Source organism: Thermothelomyces heterothallicus (assembly GCF_042370625.1).
Source record: "Thermothelomyces heterothallicus CBS 202.75 unplaced genomic scaffold P884_scaffold_6, whole genome shotgun sequence".
NCBI lineage: Eukaryota > Fungi > Ascomycota > Sordariomycetes > Sordariales > Chaetomiaceae > Thermothelomyces > Thermothelomyces heterothallicus.
The window spans coordinates 988,420-1,005,399 of NW_027192567.1; the positions used below are offsets into that span (position 1 = coordinate 988,420).

General features: G+C 58.5%; 6 protein-coding genes across 6 annotated transcripts; 4 read left to right on the top strand and 2 right to left on the bottom strand.

The window, feature by feature from the left end:
* Positions 1-29: 29 nt before the first annotated feature.
* On the bottom strand, positions 30-1,037 carry P884DRAFT_276259 (uncharacterized protein; the record flags this gene model as incomplete). The annotated part of the gene is made up of 1 exon (XM_069442938.1): positions 30-1,037. The coding sequence occupies one exon, from the start codon at positions 1,035-1,037 to the stop codon at positions 30-32; it is 1,008 nt and encodes a 335-aa protein (XP_069299376.1).
* Positions 1,038-2,311: 1,274 nt separating this feature from the next.
* P884DRAFT_290851 (uncharacterized protein) lies at positions 2,312-4,790 on the top strand (the record flags this gene model as incomplete). The annotated part of the gene is made up of 2 exons (XM_069444075.1): positions 2,312-3,254; positions 3,354-4,790. 2 exons carry the CDS (start codon positions 2,312-2,314, stop codon positions 4,304-4,306), a joined length of 1,896 nt encoding a protein of 631 aa, XP_069299377.1. The 3' UTR covers positions 4,307-4,790.
* A 244-nt stretch (positions 4,791-5,034) lies between these two features.
* P884DRAFT_114243 (uncharacterized protein) lies at positions 5,035-6,094 on the top strand. Its single transcript, XM_069437097.1, has 4 exons — positions 5,035-5,344; positions 5,412-5,569; positions 5,711-5,882; positions 5,959-6,094. The coding sequence occupies exons 1-4, from the start codon at positions 5,316-5,318 to the stop codon at positions 6,041-6,043; spliced, it is 444 nt and encodes a 147-aa protein (XP_069299378.1). The 5' UTR covers positions 5,035-5,315; the 3' UTR covers positions 6,044-6,094.
* A 485-nt stretch (positions 6,095-6,579) lies between these two features.
* P884DRAFT_298320 (uncharacterized protein) lies at positions 6,580-9,154 on the bottom strand (the record flags this gene model as incomplete). Its single annotated transcript, XM_069444593.1, has 6 exons — positions 6,580-7,316; positions 7,577-7,617; positions 7,690-8,398; positions 8,456-8,794; positions 8,853-8,933; positions 8,995-9,154. The coding sequence occupies 6 exons, from the start codon at positions 9,152-9,154 to the stop codon at positions 6,580-6,582; spliced, it is 2,067 nt and encodes a 688-aa protein (XP_069299379.1).
* Positions 9,155-10,126: 972 nt separating this feature from the next.
* Positions 10,127-13,286, top strand: P884DRAFT_220335 (uncharacterized protein). Its single transcript, XM_069439448.1, has 6 exons — positions 10,127-10,310; positions 10,377-10,584; positions 10,643-10,773; positions 10,833-11,610; positions 11,677-12,771; positions 12,856-13,286. The coding sequence occupies exons 2-6, from the start codon at positions 10,492-10,494 to the stop codon at positions 13,084-13,086; spliced, it is 2,328 nt and encodes a 775-aa protein (XP_069299380.1). The 5' UTR covers positions 10,127-10,310; positions 10,377-10,491; the 3' UTR covers positions 13,087-13,286.
* Positions 13,287-13,520: 234 nt separating this feature from the next.
* On the top strand, positions 13,521-14,732 carry P884DRAFT_114321 (60S ribosomal protein uL11). Its single transcript, XM_069437098.1, has 5 exons — positions 13,521-13,626; positions 13,694-13,727; positions 13,858-13,978; positions 14,087-14,411; positions 14,515-14,732. Exons 1-5 carry the CDS (start codon positions 13,623-13,625, stop codon positions 14,526-14,528), a joined length of 498 nt encoding a protein of 165 aa, XP_069299381.1. The 5' UTR covers positions 13,521-13,622; the 3' UTR covers positions 14,529-14,732.
* The last annotated feature ends 2,248 nt before the right edge of the window (positions 14,733-16,980 follow it).

Genomic DNA, 16,980 nt, shown 5'->3' on the forward strand with positions numbered 1-16,980 from the left:
GACTCGACTTGGTTTGCCGGGCGCTTGGCTCATACAACATCCTCGAACTCGAGGTCATCCTCGTCTTCGTCTTCCATCTTGAAGCTCATGGCGTTGCCCTTGTCGTCGGGCGGGGCCGAGGTGGGGCTGCCTGTTTCCAGCTTGACCCTCTTGGAGGGGAGCATGTCCTCGTCGGGGGCGTCGCGCATCTCGAAGGACTGAGTCTGGGAGATGGGCGGGACGGAGCTCTCGGTGATCCAGCTGGGCAGGGCGTTCTCCTTGAGCAGGCGCTCCTTGCGCTTGCGCTCCTCGAGGCGCTCCTGCTCGTTGTCGTCCGAGATGGTGACCTGCATGGTCTTGGGCCCGACGTTGGCCAGGCCCTTGACGGCGGACGGCTTGTTCATGCCGGGCTCGACGGGGACGCTGGGGAGGACCTCGTGGGTGGAGGCGCGCACGATGGGGCGGTGGGCCATCATGGCCTTGTCGAAGCTGCACTCGGGGACGACGACGCGGTCGATCTCCTGCAGCATGTCGGTCATGAACTTGAACTGGTTGTTCATGCGGGAGAGCTGCTGGTGGCCGGGGGTCTCCTTCTCCTTGGACAGCTCCAGCACGGTCCCGCAGCGCTGGCAGGTGAAGCCGGCGGGCGAGACCGAGTCGAGCACCTCGAGCTGGGTCCACTGGGCGCGGCAGCGCGGGCACGAGTACTCCTTGGACTCGTCGGCGGGCTGCACACTGCCCTGCATGTCCTTGTCGGACTTGTAGACGCGCCACTTGATGGCGTCGATGGTCTGGCGGTAGTCGATGTAGTAGTAGGTGCGGTTGATGGGCCGCGTCTTGCCCTCCTGCATCTCGGGCCGCGTGTGCACCACCAGGAAGCGGGCGTCGCGGAGGGTCGCGCACAGCCGGTGCATGTCCTTGAGGTTCATCTTCATCAGGTAGGCCAGTTCGTCGTCGCGCAGCACCGAGTGCGTCACGAGCGCCTCGATGACCAGGATCTCCTGGGTCGAGTAGAAGGCGCGCATGACGGCGCGCACCAAGGTCTGGGCGATCTCCATTGCCGCGTCTGTTTAATGGCGCGTCGATGTGTGTGTGTGTGTGTGTGTGTGTGTGTGTGTGTGAGTGAGAGAGAGGTTAAGACCGAAATGGCGATGAGCGACGAACCAGGCACGGCCAGGGAGGCGCGTGAATGAGATAGGTTCTCTCTCTATCTCTCTCTCTCTCTCTCTCTCTATCTATCTCTCTCTCTCTCTCTCTCTCTCCGCCCCCCCTCGGCCCTCCGAGCCCGAAACTTTCGGGATTATTGAACCACACACAAAGAAAGCTGCTGTCAGTTGAGAATTGAAGAGCCGCAGGAGTGTGGTCGCAGAACGTTGCGGGCGAGGCGCATCGGCAAAGGGCAGGGTTCTTCGCCTTCCTTTGGCCTCGTTTGTTGCGCCTGGAAAAAGAGGGAAGAATGAATTTCAGGGCTGAGGCTGAGGCGAGCGCCCTAGAAACATTACCGTTTGGTTGGTCGAGTGGCGGTTTCTTCAACGTTACAAAAAGTCCTGCAGCGCGATTGAATCAAGCGCTATCCTTACCTCAACCCAGCCTCTCTGCCCCCTCCAACTTTTCTTGCGCAATGTGCAAGCTGCAAAAGCCATTATCGGCAACTCTGTAGTTACTAATAATTTTGCATCCCCTCCCCCCCCCCCCAAAAAAAAAATAAGGATGCAGCAGGCAAGGGCAATTTGGAACTTGAGCCTGGACAATACCAAGGAAGGAAGGTACTAGACAGTGCCGGCTTCGGGGGCGTTTCGCACAGTGTTGGCAACATTTCTTGCCGGCGCCGTTCCCCATCAGTCGGACTGGCTTTCATCGAGCTTCTGCAGGTTTTCTCGAAGCTGCCGGCAAGCGTATGTACTTGTTAGCCTGCCCCCGCCCTTTTACTGCTGCATCCATGCATCTCCTCACACCTGCTTGCTTTTCGCGAGTTTCGAGCATGTACGTCACCGAGGCCCGCAGGGATGGTAGTCAAACACCATACATGACCGACCGTCCTGGCTAAGAAAGTGGTTAACTTAAACCAGCGTAATCAAACCAGCGTAAACAATCGCTCTTTCTTGGTTCCGACTTGGTTTCCGTCCAAGAGTTATTATTTTTTAGTTGCAGTTCCCACATGGTCGCTTACTGCGCCCAAATGTATCCCGTTGCGACCACTCTCTTCGGGAGTTGCACGTCAAACCACCTTGATGTTCGAACCTCCACAACCCGCAAGCAGTGCGCCTTCACCTTGGCCATAGCAAACACACACATCGCCGCTGCTCCTCCGCGAGCATATCGAAAATGAGCCATGGAGGCGCATTCCGATGCCCGATCCCGGAAGAGGTCAGCGAGCCATATGGCGCTCAGCTTTCCCATCATATTCCTCTTGTCGGCGAACCTCGGGTCTCAGGAACTCCAAGAACTCGAGGAGCAGATACCAACACTGACGTATGACATCAACGAGGCCGAGGTCGTCTTGGGCAGGGTCTTCCGCAAGGAACGAGCAATGTTCGAGCTGAGGAAACACAAGCTTGTCACCGAGGAGGTCGACCCTTCGGAGCGCTCTGCGCCCGCGAGCCCCGGCCGGAAGCGCGCCAGGATGGCGACGCCCGCGCTGACCAGCTCGGACGTGGACTCGGACACGGACACGGACACGGCATCGGATGGCGAGATACAGCGCCCGCTGACGGGGCCGGGCCCTGACCCTGCTGCGCCCGCGGTCACGGTCAAGGTGGTCAGGCTCGGCTGGTTCACCGACTCGGTCAAGGCCGGCCAAGTGCTCCCGATCGACGACTACGTGGTCTATCAAGGCCGCAAAGTGCCCAGAACGCCCGCGAAGGCGCCCCAGCCCGTCCCCGCCGAGAGGGCCGCCGAGAGGGCCGCCGAGGTCATGAAGCGCGCTCTCGCGGACACGGGCGGGCAGTCGAGGAGCCCCCGCCCGGGATCATCGTCGTCGCGGGGAGCAAGGGGGGAGACGTATACGAGCCATCCCGTCCGGCCCGCCCTCGTCAGGCAGACCACGTCGGAGCACGAGATTGACGCGCAGCTGCCGCCGATACCCGACTTCCTCCACACCACCTACTCGTGCCAGCGTCCCACCCCCCTCCATCCGCCAAACGAGGCCTTCATCGAGGAGCTCGCCAAGATCAAGACGGCCAGGACGCTGGTGGGGGACAAGATCGGGGTCAGGGCGTACTCGAGCGCAATCGCCACCATTGCCGCGTACCCATACACCTTCCAGACCGCCCAAGGTATTTCCCCCCCCCCCTTCACCCCTTCCCCTCGTCCGAGTGGGTGGCAAGCGCAGTAAGGTTAACAGAGAGGATAATGATTAAAAAAATCGTCCACAGAGGTCTCCCGACTCCCCGGCTGTGGCAATAAGATTGCCCTCCTCTTTCAGGAGTTCAAGGACACGGGCCAGATCAGGGAAGCGCGCGAGGACGAGTCGGACCCGAAGCTGGCGGTGCTCAAGCTCTTCTACAACATCTGGGGCGTGGCCGAGACGACGGCGCGCGACTTTTACAACCGCGGCTGGCGCGACCTGGACGACATTGTCGAGTACGGCTGGGAGACGCTGACGCGCGTGCAGCAGATCGGCGTCAAGTACTACGACGAGTTCCAGCAGCGCATCCCGCGGGCCGAGGTCGAGGCGATCGCGAACGTCGTCCTGGCGCACGCCAACCAGATCCGCGACGGGTTCGAGATGGTCATCGTCGGCGGCTACCGGCGCGGCAAGGAGGCCAGCGGCGACGTCGACGTGGTGCTGAGCCACCGCGACGAGTCGGCCACGCGGGACCTCGTGGGCCGCCTCGTCGTGCGCCTCGAGCGCGCCGGCTACGTCACGCACACCCTCTCGCTCAGCACGGCCAACTCGGAGCGCGGCCAGGTGCCGGTCAGCTGGAAGGGCAACGACAGGAGCAGGGCCGGGACCGGCTTCGACACGCTCGACAAGGCGCTGGTCGTCTGGCAGGACCCGGTCTGGGCGACCACGGGGGAGGCCAGGAACCCGAACCCGCACCGCCGGGTGGACATCATCATCAGCCCCTGGAAGACGGCCGGGTGCGCGGTGCTGGGCTGGACGAGCGGCACCACCTTCCAGAGGGACCTGAGGCGGTACTGCAAGAGGGAGAAGCAGCTCAAGTTCGACAGCAGCGGGATCCGCAGCCGCACCGACGGGTCGTGGGTTGACCTGGAGAGCGGGCCGGACGGGTCGCCGGCCCCGGACATGCTGACGGCCGAGAAGAGGGTGTTTGCCGGCCTGGGTTTGGAGTGGCGCCCGCCAGAGGAGCGCTGCACCGGGTGACAGACAGCTCTGTCTCTTCTTTTCTGCTCTCTCTCTCTCTCTCTCTCTCTCTCACTCACTCTCTCTCTCTCTCTCTCTCACCCTCACACCCTCACACACCACACTCCCTGAGCATGTACGCGGACTATTACGTATGTGGTGTTACCGGTGGTGTGGTACGGTATGTCCCAGTCGATGGTGTCATCGTGAGCTTATCTCGTGCGCTGCCAATGGTTGGCTGCTGAATCGATGCGAGGGGTAAGATCTAACTGAAAAAGGCACCAAACCGCACGGCGGCCAGATCCGCCATTCCCGCACCATCCATGCATCCATGCAAGATGCAAGTTGCAGGCCAACGGGCAATCCCGTCTTGTCTGGGGAAACCGTCAGCCGATGCACGATAATGCTGCCATCCATCCTTCCCGACACCCTAAAATTGAATTGACTGCAACACCAGCGGCTGATCATCCACCCCCGTCGCCGTTGGGCTGTCAAAACCTTCCGGCGCTCGCGCTACAAAAGGAGAGTTTAAGCGCAGATTTCGTAATCCGACGGGGGGGCAATCGAGGACACGGCCGCGGACACTTTTCCACCGGCTTCGGGTAGTCTCAGTTCTCCGGAGAGCGTCAGCTCATTGGCCCGCCCACAACTAGAACGCCGAACGTGGGGCTAGTCAGGGATCGCTTGTTGCAAGGCTTCAAAGCTGGTTACGTATCAACGACGCACTGCCGAAGAAAACAGAAAACCGTGGCATGATCGCGGTTGCTGTTATATAAAATGATCTGACTAGTGCCTCTTCCGCAAACCTTGGGGAGAGAGTCAAGCTCGCCACCATAAAAGTCGCACTTGTTTCCTCTTCTTCATCTCGTAGACTCGTTCCCTCAAGTCTTTTCCCTTAGAGCGTTTTCACCTAGTCAACGCGGAAACACCAGATTTTAGTCAATACACACAAAGCGTGCCTGTCTAGAGCCACCAACAACAACAACAACAACAACAACAACAACAACAACAACAACAACCCGCCGCCAAGATGGCCATTGTCATTCCCAGCGATTACGGGTATGGAGATATCCCAACAATGTTCTCATGACCTTGTACGTGTGCTAATTCAGCCCCGTTTCCATAGCTACGTCCTTCTGGCCGCCACCTCGACCTTCGTCGTCAATGTCGTGCATGTGGTGTTGACCGCCAAGAGCCGCAAGGCGGCCGCCATCAAGTACCCCAACGCCTATGCCTCGGCCGAGCAGGCCGAGAAGGACCCGAGGGCCTTCACCTTCAACTGCGGTACGTAATCTTGTAACTCCCCTTTTTCTTTTGCGCGCGTGTGTCTCCCGATTTGTTTCGATTTGTTGCTGCATGGTACGGGGCGAAACCAACGTTGGAACGCTCACTAACTAACGGACCGACCAACCCGGCATAATGCAGCCCAACGCGCCCACAACAACTACACCGAGAACCTGACCCCGTTCCTGGGCGCCTTGCTCATCTCGGGGCTCAAGTACCCCACCTTCGCCGCGACCCTGGGCGGCGCCTGGTCCGCCTCCCGCCTCCTGTACGCCATTGGCTACACGTCCAAGGGGCCGGATGGTCGGCGTTTGTAGGTTTCTTTTTTTTTTTTTTTTCCGTACTCTTCCCGGTATCGAAGCGTCCGTCTCGCTAACAACAACAATCAGGGGCGGGGCATTCGGTTCTCTGATCAACTTACTGCTGATCGGCACCTCTGCGTATTCCGCTCTGAGCCTTGCGCGAGGCTGGTAAGCAGCGAGTGATGTAAGGAACGCGGGGTGTGGATGTTGATCAAGAGTGGACTGTACATTGTAGGTCTGTGTATGAATATAGGAGACAAGAAGTCTTGTCGTTCATAGGTAATAAAAGTTGCCAATACTTCTAATACAGACATGGCCAAGGCGCCGCGTAGCTTCTGAGTGAGACGGCTTGTAGTTTTCTGTCCCGTTTCTCGTGCCATTTTTGTCTTTCATTTGTCCCTTTCTCGTATAAATTAAGAGGGGAAAAATAAGAAAACCAATTAAAAAGAAAAAAAAGAAAGAGGGGGGGGGGGGGGGGAAGGGGGGAATAATAACAATCAACAGGCCTTCCGATCGGACCGACCTACTCGCCAAGTCCGCATCGCGCAGCAGCGTCCCTCGCCTTCTTCACCTCCTCATTCCAATCGCCGTTCGACATCCGCGGAACTGACGGAGATGCAGAAGCAGACGACACATCCGGCCGCGATCTCCTCCTCCCGCCTCCACTCCTCCCCAACCCTCTCCCCGGCTGCACCCCTCCGGGATCTATTATCCCGGCGACTCGGGCGCCGCCAAGTCGCCCGCGAGCTCGTACGGCGGCGGCTCGATCCCGGCCGCCTCCAGCTCGCACACAGGTGTCGAAGCCAACTCGGCCGGCCCCGGTGTGGTCAGCGGCGGCGGCGGCGGCGGCGGCGGCGGCGGCGGTGGTGGTGGCAGCAGCAGCGGCCTCCGGTTCGCGGCAGCGATGGCTATGGCTGCGCGTGTCGGGATCACGCCGCGGTAGAGCCCGCCGCCGTCGTCGTACTTGTCGCCGTCGTTATCGTCATCCTCCTCAACAACAACGTCATCGTAATAATCGTCGCCACCAGTAGCAACACCGCCGCCGCCGCCGCTTTTACCACCACTCTCGTCCGCGTCCCCGTCCCCGTCCATGCCGCTGTTTGCCCGCCCGTCTCCGGTCGTGCGCGACATCTTCCTCCCGGTGGTGGCGGCGGCGGCGGCGCCCATCACCACCCCCTCCTCGAGCCCGTCGTCGCAGGCGGGAGTGTCGCCACCGCCGTTCGCGTGCGCCGTGTCCTCCATCCGCTGCTGTTCGCGACGGAGGAGCTGCCGGCGGCGCCGAAGGTACGTCATCGCCCAGGCCGCCAGGGCCAACCCCGCGGCGCCGCCGACGGTACCGCCGATGATGGCGGCCGTGGTGGGGCGGGAAGAGGAAGGGGAGGAGTGGATTGAAGGGAACGGGTCGTCGGGGGAGGGGTGGTAGTTGGAAGGGGAGAAGAGGGTTTCTTTGTTTTGAAAAAAAAAGAAAAGAAAGAAAGGGAGTGGTTAGCGGTCTTGTTTTGAAGGGGGAATGTGTACCAATGAGGTGGAAAGGGCGAGGAGGAATATAGACAAAGAAAAAAAAGGAAAAAGAAAAAGGGGGGGGGGGGGGGGGAGTTTGAAGGGGGAATGTGTACCAATGAGGTGGAAAGGGCGAGGAGGAATATAGACAAAGAAAAAAAAGGAAAAAGAAAAAGGGGGGGGGGGAGTGGGACTGGAAACGTACGGAGGTCTGAGTTAGCGAAACCCTGTTCCGGAGCTTGGCCCCTTGGTAGAAGGAGGAGGTTAGCATGCGGTATATACACAACCGGGGACCACACACACGGAACGAGCGCTCACTTGGTATCGTAGTACTCCCTGAATCTTGGAGCCGGCGGCTGGGCGGATCGCCCTGCGCGGTAGGCCGGACTCCAGGCCAGGGCGGCCAGATCGAATACGGCGAGGCCCTGAGTGAAGGGGTCCCGGGTCGTGAAGCCTGCGGCGTACGAGTCGTTGCCGTCCTGCGCGGTGTCGACGCCGCCAATGGTTAAGATCTGGCTTCCCCCCACCGCGTTGCAACTCAGGCCGTGCCGCGGGTGAGCGGGGGGATAGTCTGCCTTGGCCCAGTAGAAACCGGGGAGCGTCAGTACGTAGGCGCTGTCGTAGGGCACCGCAGCAGAGCCGAGCCGACCGGCCCAGCCGGCGTATACTAGGAACTCATGCGTGCGATTGCTCGACGGCGACGCTGCGAAGCAAAAGTCCTTGCGCGGCTCCGGAACGTCCCCCGTGCTCTGCTGATCGTACCAGCGCTGCTTGTCGATGTCGTAGATTCGGACGGTCCGGAACGTCGCCAGGCCGTCTTCGTTGCTGTCCCGCCTGTTCTGGGACCCGCCCACGGCCACGAGAATGCCGCGGTTCCCCCAGTTGGGTACGTAGGTAATCCCGGCATGTGTCGGGGCTCGGGAGTCGGATGGTCCGTGGTTGGCGATGGCTGTGATCTTCTTGTCGGACATGCCGTACATGAGGATCATGGTGCCGGGCTGTCGCTGGTCTCCTCCGGTGCCGTTCCCTGTCACCATCGGTGTCAGCGATGGGAACACGACGCGGGTCCTCGATGCGGGCATACCCCCCACAAAAAAACCGTAGCCGTGCCCGCTGGCCGCTTGTCCCGGATAAGGTCTCGGTCGGCTCGTGAACCACCCGTCGGTGCTCCCGTTGAGGCACTGCCAAGAGCCTCCTACTGACGAGTCCCGTGTGAAAGACCACAGCCCCTGTGGCGAGAATGCTTGATCGCCGAAATGGGGACTGGCGCCGGCGAACCCGGTGTATAAGGTCCTCACTCTGGGAGCAGCCCACATGCCGCCGCGGCTGAGATTGGGCACACCGGGCGGTTTGGGGATCGAGACCAAGGGGACAGAATCATTGGTCCAGTCCTCTCTCAGATCGATCGAGAGTAATGCATTGGCTAGGGGTCGTGTCAGTTATTCAGCCCTAGACGGACGCCAAGGAGCGGCCGGTCGTACAGTACTCGTAGGCAACGCCATCTTTGTCCTGATAGGAGAACTCTCCCCCGTCAATGTACACGCGGCCGTTCAGCACAGCAGCTGTTTCCCGTGTCAGCCATGGGACCAGGCACGAGAATAACGGCACCAGCAGCGGACTCACAGGCGTGGTGTGCTCTTCTCAAGAACACCGAGTTATCGGGGACTCCGTTCGCCTGTCTCGACGATAGCAACGAGCGCGGCCTGTGAGACTGGGGAGACTGGGGTATGGCGTTGGCAAAGGCGGCAAGCACCGCAAGTATTAGAACCGTGCTCCGGGGCATTGCAACCAAGAGACCCAGCGGAGCTAACCTAATGGTGCCACGTAATAATGAGAAGAATAGCGGGACACGAGAAGAGCGCTCCTCTGCGGAAAGGAAAAGTTTGGGGCCACCCCTCGAACAACAGCGGTCCCTCCATCCAAGCTTGTGCATCTGCTCGCCACCCCATCATCTTGTAGCATGCAGCATGACGATCTGATGCGCTTATCTGGGCTTGAGGAATTGGTCATTTGCAGAACGGTACATGAAGGCGGCAGCCTAGCCCGAGAAGATCGAGACCAGACGTACCGGACCACACTGTTGACTACCCGAGATGTCGCCATCCAAGTTCGCGTCGACAGCCACCGGCGAAGGCTTCCCGGAGTCGTTTGGAGAGACATGCCCGTCATTGGGCTGAAAATGCTCTAAGCGCTGCGTAGGGAGAGGAGACTGAGAACAGCCTAGTTCAATTCTCTTTATCGATCAGGGCTTTGGGCACATGTCTGCTGAGGTCTGTAACCTGCATGATAACGCCGGAAGACTTGGCAACCTTCAGAGTTCGCCCTAGGAGTTTCATGTGGCCCCGAGAGAAGAAGTGAGCCCAAAACAGAAAAGACCAACATTATCTATCCAACTTGAGGTGGATTGATTGAGCATATGAAACCTTGATTAACGCTTGCAAAGACATGTTAACTGTCATTTTTGTTAAACAAGGGGATCCGAAAACATTGTGCTCGTGGTCCGATGAGCTCTTTGTCGTGTTAACGGATTGGAAAGTGGAAGTTGTTGGAGATGTGGATACGGACGATAGTTAATGCCGAATCACACAGTTCGAGATCGGGTTGTGGATTGTCAGTGCCGAGGCTGGGCAAGCCACACCCATGCGCCACAAGGCCGAGGCTCGCTCTACCTGGAACCTGTCCTTTTCATTGATTGGGGGGGGGGAGGGGGAAGCAACAACCTAGGCAGTGCCCGAGCTGCGTTGGAACCTACCTTCTAGCGAAAGCGGCGCACCAACCTCAACCCCGAGATCCTGCGGCTTGAGCACCTGTTCCCTGAACATTGCTTGACGGAGCTGCGGTCGCTCTCAATTGACCACCCGATCCAGCACCATCCTCGTTTGACGAGCTTTTGGGTACCGCTCCGCCCCTGACATTGGTGCGCCGTCGCTTTCGCAAAGGTGCGCCGCCACTTCGAAGCTCGACCACCCACCGATCGGTGCTGATGACAGCTTGCATATAACTAGCCGCCAGATATACCTTTCGTACCTCACCACAAGGACTACTTCTCCTCTTTGAACTCTCGGGAGCGCAACACCAAAACTCACGGCCCGAAACCTAAACCGACTCATATAGCTCACAATGGACTACGACGCCCTGAAGGAGCAGTGGGGCGAAGTCGAGGACCGCGATGGCGTCCGCCTGAGCTGGAACGTGTTTCCTAGCACTCGTATGGTCAGTCCGCCGGCATGCCACGACGGGTAGTCCTCGGATGCTGATGGTGCATGTCTAGGAAGCGTCGAGATTGGTCGTCCCCATCGGCGCCCTCTACACGCCCCTCAAGGAGAAGCCCGACACTCCCCTGCTGCAGTTTGAGCCCGTCACCTGCAAGCAGCCATGCCGCTCCGTTCTGAACCCTTTCTGGTAGGCGCCGCCTCGGTCCGAACCTGCTAGATACCCTAGTGCTTAACGGTCTTGGACAGCCAGGTCGACGTCCGCGCCCGCCTTTGGATCTGCCCCTTCTGTCTTTCGAGAAACCCCCTCCCGCCGCACTACAAGGACATCACGGCCAACGCGATCCCGCCCGAGCTGCATCCCTCCAACACGACCATCGAGTACAGGCTGTCGCGGCCCGCCCCGAGCCCGCCCATTTTCCTCTACGTCGTGGACACGTGTCAGGAGGAGGACAGCTTGGCTGCCCTGAAGGAGTCGCTCATCATGAGCCTGAGCCTGCTGCCTGAGAATGCGCTGGTCGGCCTGATCACCTTCGGGACCATGGCCCAGGTCCACGAGATTGGCTATACCGAGTGCGCCAAGTCGTATGTCTTCAGGGGCAACAAGGAGTACACCGCCAAGCAGGTTCAGGAGATGCTCGGCCTCGTGCAGCCGGCCATGCGCCCGGGCATGCCTCCCCACCAGCAGCCGGGCCGGCCCATGCCCATGGGACCCGCCTCCCGGTTCCTGCTGCCGGTTGCTCAGGCCGAGTTCCAGCTCACCAAGGCCCTCGAGCAGCTGCAGAAGGACCCCTGGCCGACTACCAGCGACCGCAGAAACCTGCGCTGCACCGGTGTGGCTCTCTCGGTTGCCGTCGGCTTGCTCGAGACATCCTTCCAAAACGCCGGCGGCCGCATCATGCTCTTCGCCGGCGGGCCGGCCACTGAGGGCCCCGGTATGGTCGTCGGTCCCGAGCTGAGAGAACCCATCCGGTCGCATCACGACATCGACCGCGACAACGTCAAGTACTACAAGAAGGCGCTCAAGGTAGGTGCATGGCCGACGTCCGGATGGAGTGGCGGGCAGTAGCAAAACTGACACGAACGACGGCAGTTTTATGACAACCTCGCCAAGAGGACCGCTCACAATGGCCACACCATTGACATCTTCGCCGGTTGCCTCGACCAAGTCGGTCTCTTGGAGATGAAAGGGCTCTGCAACTCGACCGGCGGCCACATGATTTTGACCGACAGCTTTACCTCTTCCATGTTCAAGCAGTCGTTCATCCGCATCTTCGAGAAGGACGGCGACGATAACCTCCTGATGGGCTTCAATGCCGTGCTCGAGGTTCTGACAACCAAGGAGCTGAAAGTCACGGGCCTTATCGGCCATGCCGTGTCTCTGAACAAGAAGTCAACCTCGGTAGGCGAGACCGAGTGCGGCATCGGCAACACCTGCTCTTGGAAGATGTGCGGCATCGACCCCAGATCCAGCTACGGCATCTACTTTGAGATTGCCCAGGGCGGCCCCTCGCAGCACCAGCAGAGCCCCCAGAAGGGCATGATACAATTCCTGACCTACTATCAACACTCGTCCGGCCAGTACCACCTCCGCGTCACCACGATTGCCAGGAACCTCAGCGGGCCAGCCGGCGACCCGGCCATTGCGCAATCCTTCGACCAAGAAGCCGCGGCTGTCTTGATGTCCAGAATCGCCGTCTTCAAGGCCGAGGTCGATGATGGCCCGGATGTCCTCCGCTGGGTGGACAGGATGCTCATCAGGCTCTGCTCGAGATTTGCCGACTACCGCAAGGACGACCCGTCGTCCTTCCGCCTCGAGAAGAACTTTACCCTGTACCCCCAGTTCATGTTCCACCTGCGGAGGAGTCAGTTCCTGCAAGTTTTCAACAACTCCCCCGACGAGACAGCCTTCTACAGGCACGTGCTCAACCACGAGGACGTCAGCAATTCGCTGATCATGATTCAACCCACGCTTGACTCGTACACCTTCGACCAGGAGGGCGGACAGCCGGTGCTGCTGGATTCCACGTCCATCCAACCAACCCACATCCTCCTCCTCGACACCTTCTTCCACATCCTCATCTTCCACGGCGAGACGATTGCCGAGTGGAGGAAGGCAGGCTACCAGGATCAAGAGGGTTACGAGAACTTTGCTGCTCTCCTCGAGCAGCCAAAGGAGGATGCCAGGGTGAGATTACCCCCCTTACACCTTTTCTCCCAGAGCATTCCGAAAGAAAAAAAAAAAAAGGCCTGGCACTAACATTGTCACCAGGATCTCATCACCGACCGCTTCCCTCTGCCACGCTTCATTGTATGTGATCACGGCGGCTCGCAGGCGCGTTTCTTGCTGTCCAAGCTCAACCCGTCAACCACACATACCTCGGGTGCCGGAGCCTATGGTGGGGTTGGTGCGCAGAGCGCGCAGACCATCTTTACCGACGATGTGTCTTTGCAAACATTCATGGAGCATCTCATGAAGCTAGCGGTGAGCGGCACAAATTAGATAACCAAGTAGATCTTGGATGCGTCTGGGCTGCGAGACCAAAAGGGGGGGAGGGTTGTGAAGGAGAGAGCGTCATGAGGTGGGAAGGTTGAGAATAGGGGACCCGGAACTGTCTGTCCAGTTGGCATGTTTAGAGTAGGTTTCGCGTGGTATAAGAGCGTCCGATTTATATGCCAATACAGTATTCGCAAGCCAGATGCAGTGTGCGGTTTCCGAATGACCTTGCCAGGTTGAGGACCTCGAAAGGTATGAAACGTAATGTTAAGAGTGCACGTTGGTTTTGCTCAATTGGCCGGCGCCAAGACTGGGACCTGCTGTGGCTGGAACTGTTCCCCCTCCAATCGAGCTGTGGCTATTCCTCTCTGCCCCGCTTAACCCAAGAATTTTCCAGCCACACCACCCAATAATCTTAGGGCAGGCGGAAAAACCCACAACTGCGATTTTTTTGTGTTTCCGCTGTCTTGATACTCGGCACGGCTGCACCCCCTTCCCACCAACACCACCCGAGTCCGTCCTTCTCTCAACCAGCCGTCACCATGCGTAAGTCATTGTTGCCCAATCGCTACTTTTGGAATCGTCCGGGTTGCTGACTTTTCGCAACCTGCAGCTCCCAAGTTCGACCCCAACGAAGTCAAGATCATGTAAGCTTTCAATGGGCCTCCTGGGCCTCCTTACCCCGTTCCCGATCATCCACGACTCGCGAGCGCGCCCCCCGCCCCCGCATATCCAGAGACGTCGAGAACAAGCTGGAAACTGACGACGATGCCACAGCCACCTCCGGGCGACCGGTGGTGAGGTCGGTGCCTCTTCGGCTCTTGCCCCCAAGATCGGTCCTCTGGGTCTCTCGCCGAAGAAGGTCGGTGAAGATATCGCCAAGGCCACTGGTGACTGGGTATGATGCAACCAACCCCTCCTCCCCCCCGGTTCTCGAGCTGGGAGATCAAACCGGAAGCATGGGATTCTTCTAACGGTTCGCGATCTCGCGCGACGGGTGTTGCAGAAGGGTCTCCGCGTGACGGTCAAGCTCACCATCCAAAACCGTCAAGCCCAAGTCTCGGTCGTTCCCACAGCATCCTCGCTCATTATCCGGGCGCTCAAGGAGCCCCCCCGCGACCGGAAGAAGGAGAAGAACATCAAGCACAACAAGTCGGTTTCCCTGGATGAGATCATTGACATTGCGAGGACGATGAGGTTCAAGTCCTTCTCCAAGGAGCTGAAGGGCACAGTCAAGGAGATTCTGGGCACTGCCTTCAGCATCGGCTGCCAGGTGGACGGCAAGAGCCCCAAGGCTATCAGCGATGCGATCGAGGCGGGCGAGATCGACAGTACGTTTGCCCCTTTCTGCTGAAGATGCCTTTCCCCTCGACTTCTGTCGCGGCTGCCGCAGGGCACACCAGGAGGAGCAAGCGGCCGGCTAACAGATTACAGTTCCTGAGGAATAAACTCGTCTATCAATGAAGGTCGGTTTGGGAATTCTTGGCATGTGATTAGGAGTTCAGGGCTTGCTTTACACCAGGCTTGCCAAACAACGGCAAATCAAATCAAAAGAACGATTTCATGGCCGAGTGTGGGCGTCTTGCCAGAGCTCGGCTCCTGCTGCGTGGACCGAGGGGAGGTTTTGCTGCAGGTTGTCCCTTGGGTACGAAGTGTGACCCACCCACCTAACCCTCATCTCTTTCATCTCTTCAGCTCTCTGGATGAAGAAATTCCGACCCCGAATTTCAATCCCTGGCTGTTCACTCCGGACCGACCTGCTCTCCATGGTCAATTCGGCTCTTTGTGCTCAGGAAGATTAAATTAACGTGGCGTCCGATTACTCACCATGGCTTTCGTTGGCACTTTTTGGTGCTATGGAAGTCAAGGTCCATATCCCAGGTCGACATCTCTCTCCTTTTTTTCCGCCTGAAACTACTCCCCGGCAGCTGTGTGTCAGCTTTTGCCCTGATTTGGTACTGCGAGACCGCGCCGCCGGGCTTCTCCATATAGCTTCTGGGCCCGCAATTCGTAGCCTCAGTCTGGAGCGTACGATTTTGTGTTTCCGGGCATGCCTCACGTCGGTCTTGTCGTCTTTTCCACAGGTTGACGCTCCTCTTCTACATTTCTTCAGATAGACTGGCTGCGGCTTAGCAGTCAAACTATCAAAGCAAAGCAGCGCGTTCGGGGCTGCGGCCAGACTGCACACTCCAGGATGATTCCGAATTTCTTACTCCCGTTTTCCCGATTGATGTCATACGTCGTACAACACAGCGTGTCTTGTCTCGGGTCTCGCCCATCCCGGTAATATTCGTCGGGCAGGGCGGCTGCGATCCCTACACAAATGTCTACAAATGTCCCGTAACGACTTGCTTTCTAGCCCTCTCTTCCCGGTTTGTTTGGGGGAAGCAGGTTAACTCCTCCGCACACTGTAGCTAAAGCAGACATCTCGGAGACTTATCTTGGTCGAGGCTCCTGCTGTATTCAGGCTGGTTATCGATGCACGCACAATCGTGTGTGTATTGTGTATGGAACGTGTAACTGTAGCTTGCATCATGCATACTCTACATACCTACATACCGCCTCACCCTTCTATTTTTAAAGTGAGAGGAAGCAAAATGAAGCGGCGCCATACACAAGGGGTTTCGGTTGATTGCCGTCGCTTGTTACGCTGAAAAAAAATGCGTACTTACCGCCGGTGCCGAACTCTGGGTCCGAGGAAGGGGCGAGATGTATACGAGGGCAAAAGGTACGGAGTAGAATGGATTAGAATATCAGGTGGGGACAGTTGATGGGTGCGGTGCATGGGTCTGCCTGTTCGTCAGGAACAAGAATTGTGCTGATACTGCGTAATCATTTCTTCTTCGCTTCTTCGAAATCCGATCAACGGCTTGCTGCTGCTGCTGCTGCTGCTGCTGCTGCTGCTGCTGCTGCTGCTGCTGTTGCTGTTGCAACATGGAGCGGCTACCTCCTTCTCGGGAGCGGCTATCTATTCCGTAGTGTACTGTACATACATACACTAAAGTGTAGGTTGATTGCTCGTTGTTAGAGAGGGCTAGGGAGAGATCGTCGTCAGTTTGGATGGTCGGCACGTCATGTGCCGCTGATCTTCGCTGACGTCGCCGCTGCTTTGTCCTCGGGGTGAGGGCGGGGGTGGAGGAGAGGGCTTAACTATGTACAGTACTACGTTCATGAAGAAATGGATGAGGCGAGAACGGGAGGATCTGAGTTCCGGGCCGCACGATCAAGTCACATGGCATCCGCATACTCGTCCGTTATGCTCGTTGAGAAGTCTGCTTTGCTGAGTTCTGGTTCCTACAATTGGTAGCGGACAAGTAGGACCCTCGAGCCACCGAGCTCAGGCTTAGGTGCTTGGTGTCTTGGCTGCCGCGTTGCAGCCGTTTGCGTCCCCACCCCATCCCTTCCCGCAGCAGGGGGGCTTCTCGAAAATCATTTGATGTTGGAGGGGTTGTCGCGAATCCGGTTACCTTTGAAGAGGTGGCAGAGAGATCCAGGGATAAGAAAACGCCGAAACGCCAACTGTTCGTGTTTCCGTTTCGGCCCGGCCGCATGTGTTGTACCCTTAAGATTTTTTTTCTTATGAGTGGTGGTTACTTGGAAACACTTCGTAGTGTACTGCATTGCTGGTAGAGCGCACGCGGCTCGGAATGATAAGTAGCTACCTGCAAGCAAGGCAAGGGGAAGGGAAGAAGGAATCTGGGGACTCGGGCGGGAACGACAAGGCCACGCAGGCAGGCGGCCGGGGGGTGTGAGAAAAGAAGGGGGGGGGGTGTGGGCCATCCCATGCCGGTCAGCCGTTCAGGTCGGCCTGCGGCCAAGCGAGCGGCGTGGCCCCCGGCCTACTGCCAGTCAGTCCACTCACAACGTCCTGCAGCGTGGAAAGTGATTGCTCCCTTCGCT

Coding starts and splice junctions, on each gene's coding strand:
- P884DRAFT_114243 (XM_069437097.1), top strand. CDS start 5,316: ATGGCCATTGTCATTCCCAGCGATTACGG. Junction 5,570..5,710: donor GGCCTTCACCTTCAACTGCG/GTACGTAATCTT, acceptor GGCATAATGCAG/CCCAACGCGCCCACAACAAC. Junction 5,883..5,958: donor GGGCCGGATGGTCGGCGTTT/GTAGGTTTCTTT, acceptor AACAACAATCAG/GGGCGGGGCATTCGGTTCTC.
- P884DRAFT_114321 (XM_069437098.1), top strand. Junction 13,728..13,857: donor CCCAACGAAGTCAAGATCAT/GTAAGCTTTCAA, acceptor ACGATGCCACAG/CCACCTCCGGGCGACCGGTG. Junction 13,979..14,086: donor CCAAGGCCACTGGTGACTGG/GTATGATGCAAC, acceptor CGGGTGTTGCAG/AAGGGTCTCCGCGTGACGGT.
- P884DRAFT_220335 (XM_069439448.1), top strand. CDS start 10,492: ATGGACTACGACGCCCTGAAGGAGCAGTGGGGCGAAGTCGAGGACCGC. Junction 10,774..10,832: donor TCCGTTCTGAACCCTTTCTG/GTAGGCGCCGCC, acceptor GGTCTTGGACAG/CCAGGTCGACGTCCGCGCCC. Junction 11,611..11,676: donor ACTACAAGAAGGCGCTCAAG/GTAGGTGCATGG, acceptor GAACGACGGCAG/TTTTATGACAACCTCGCCAA.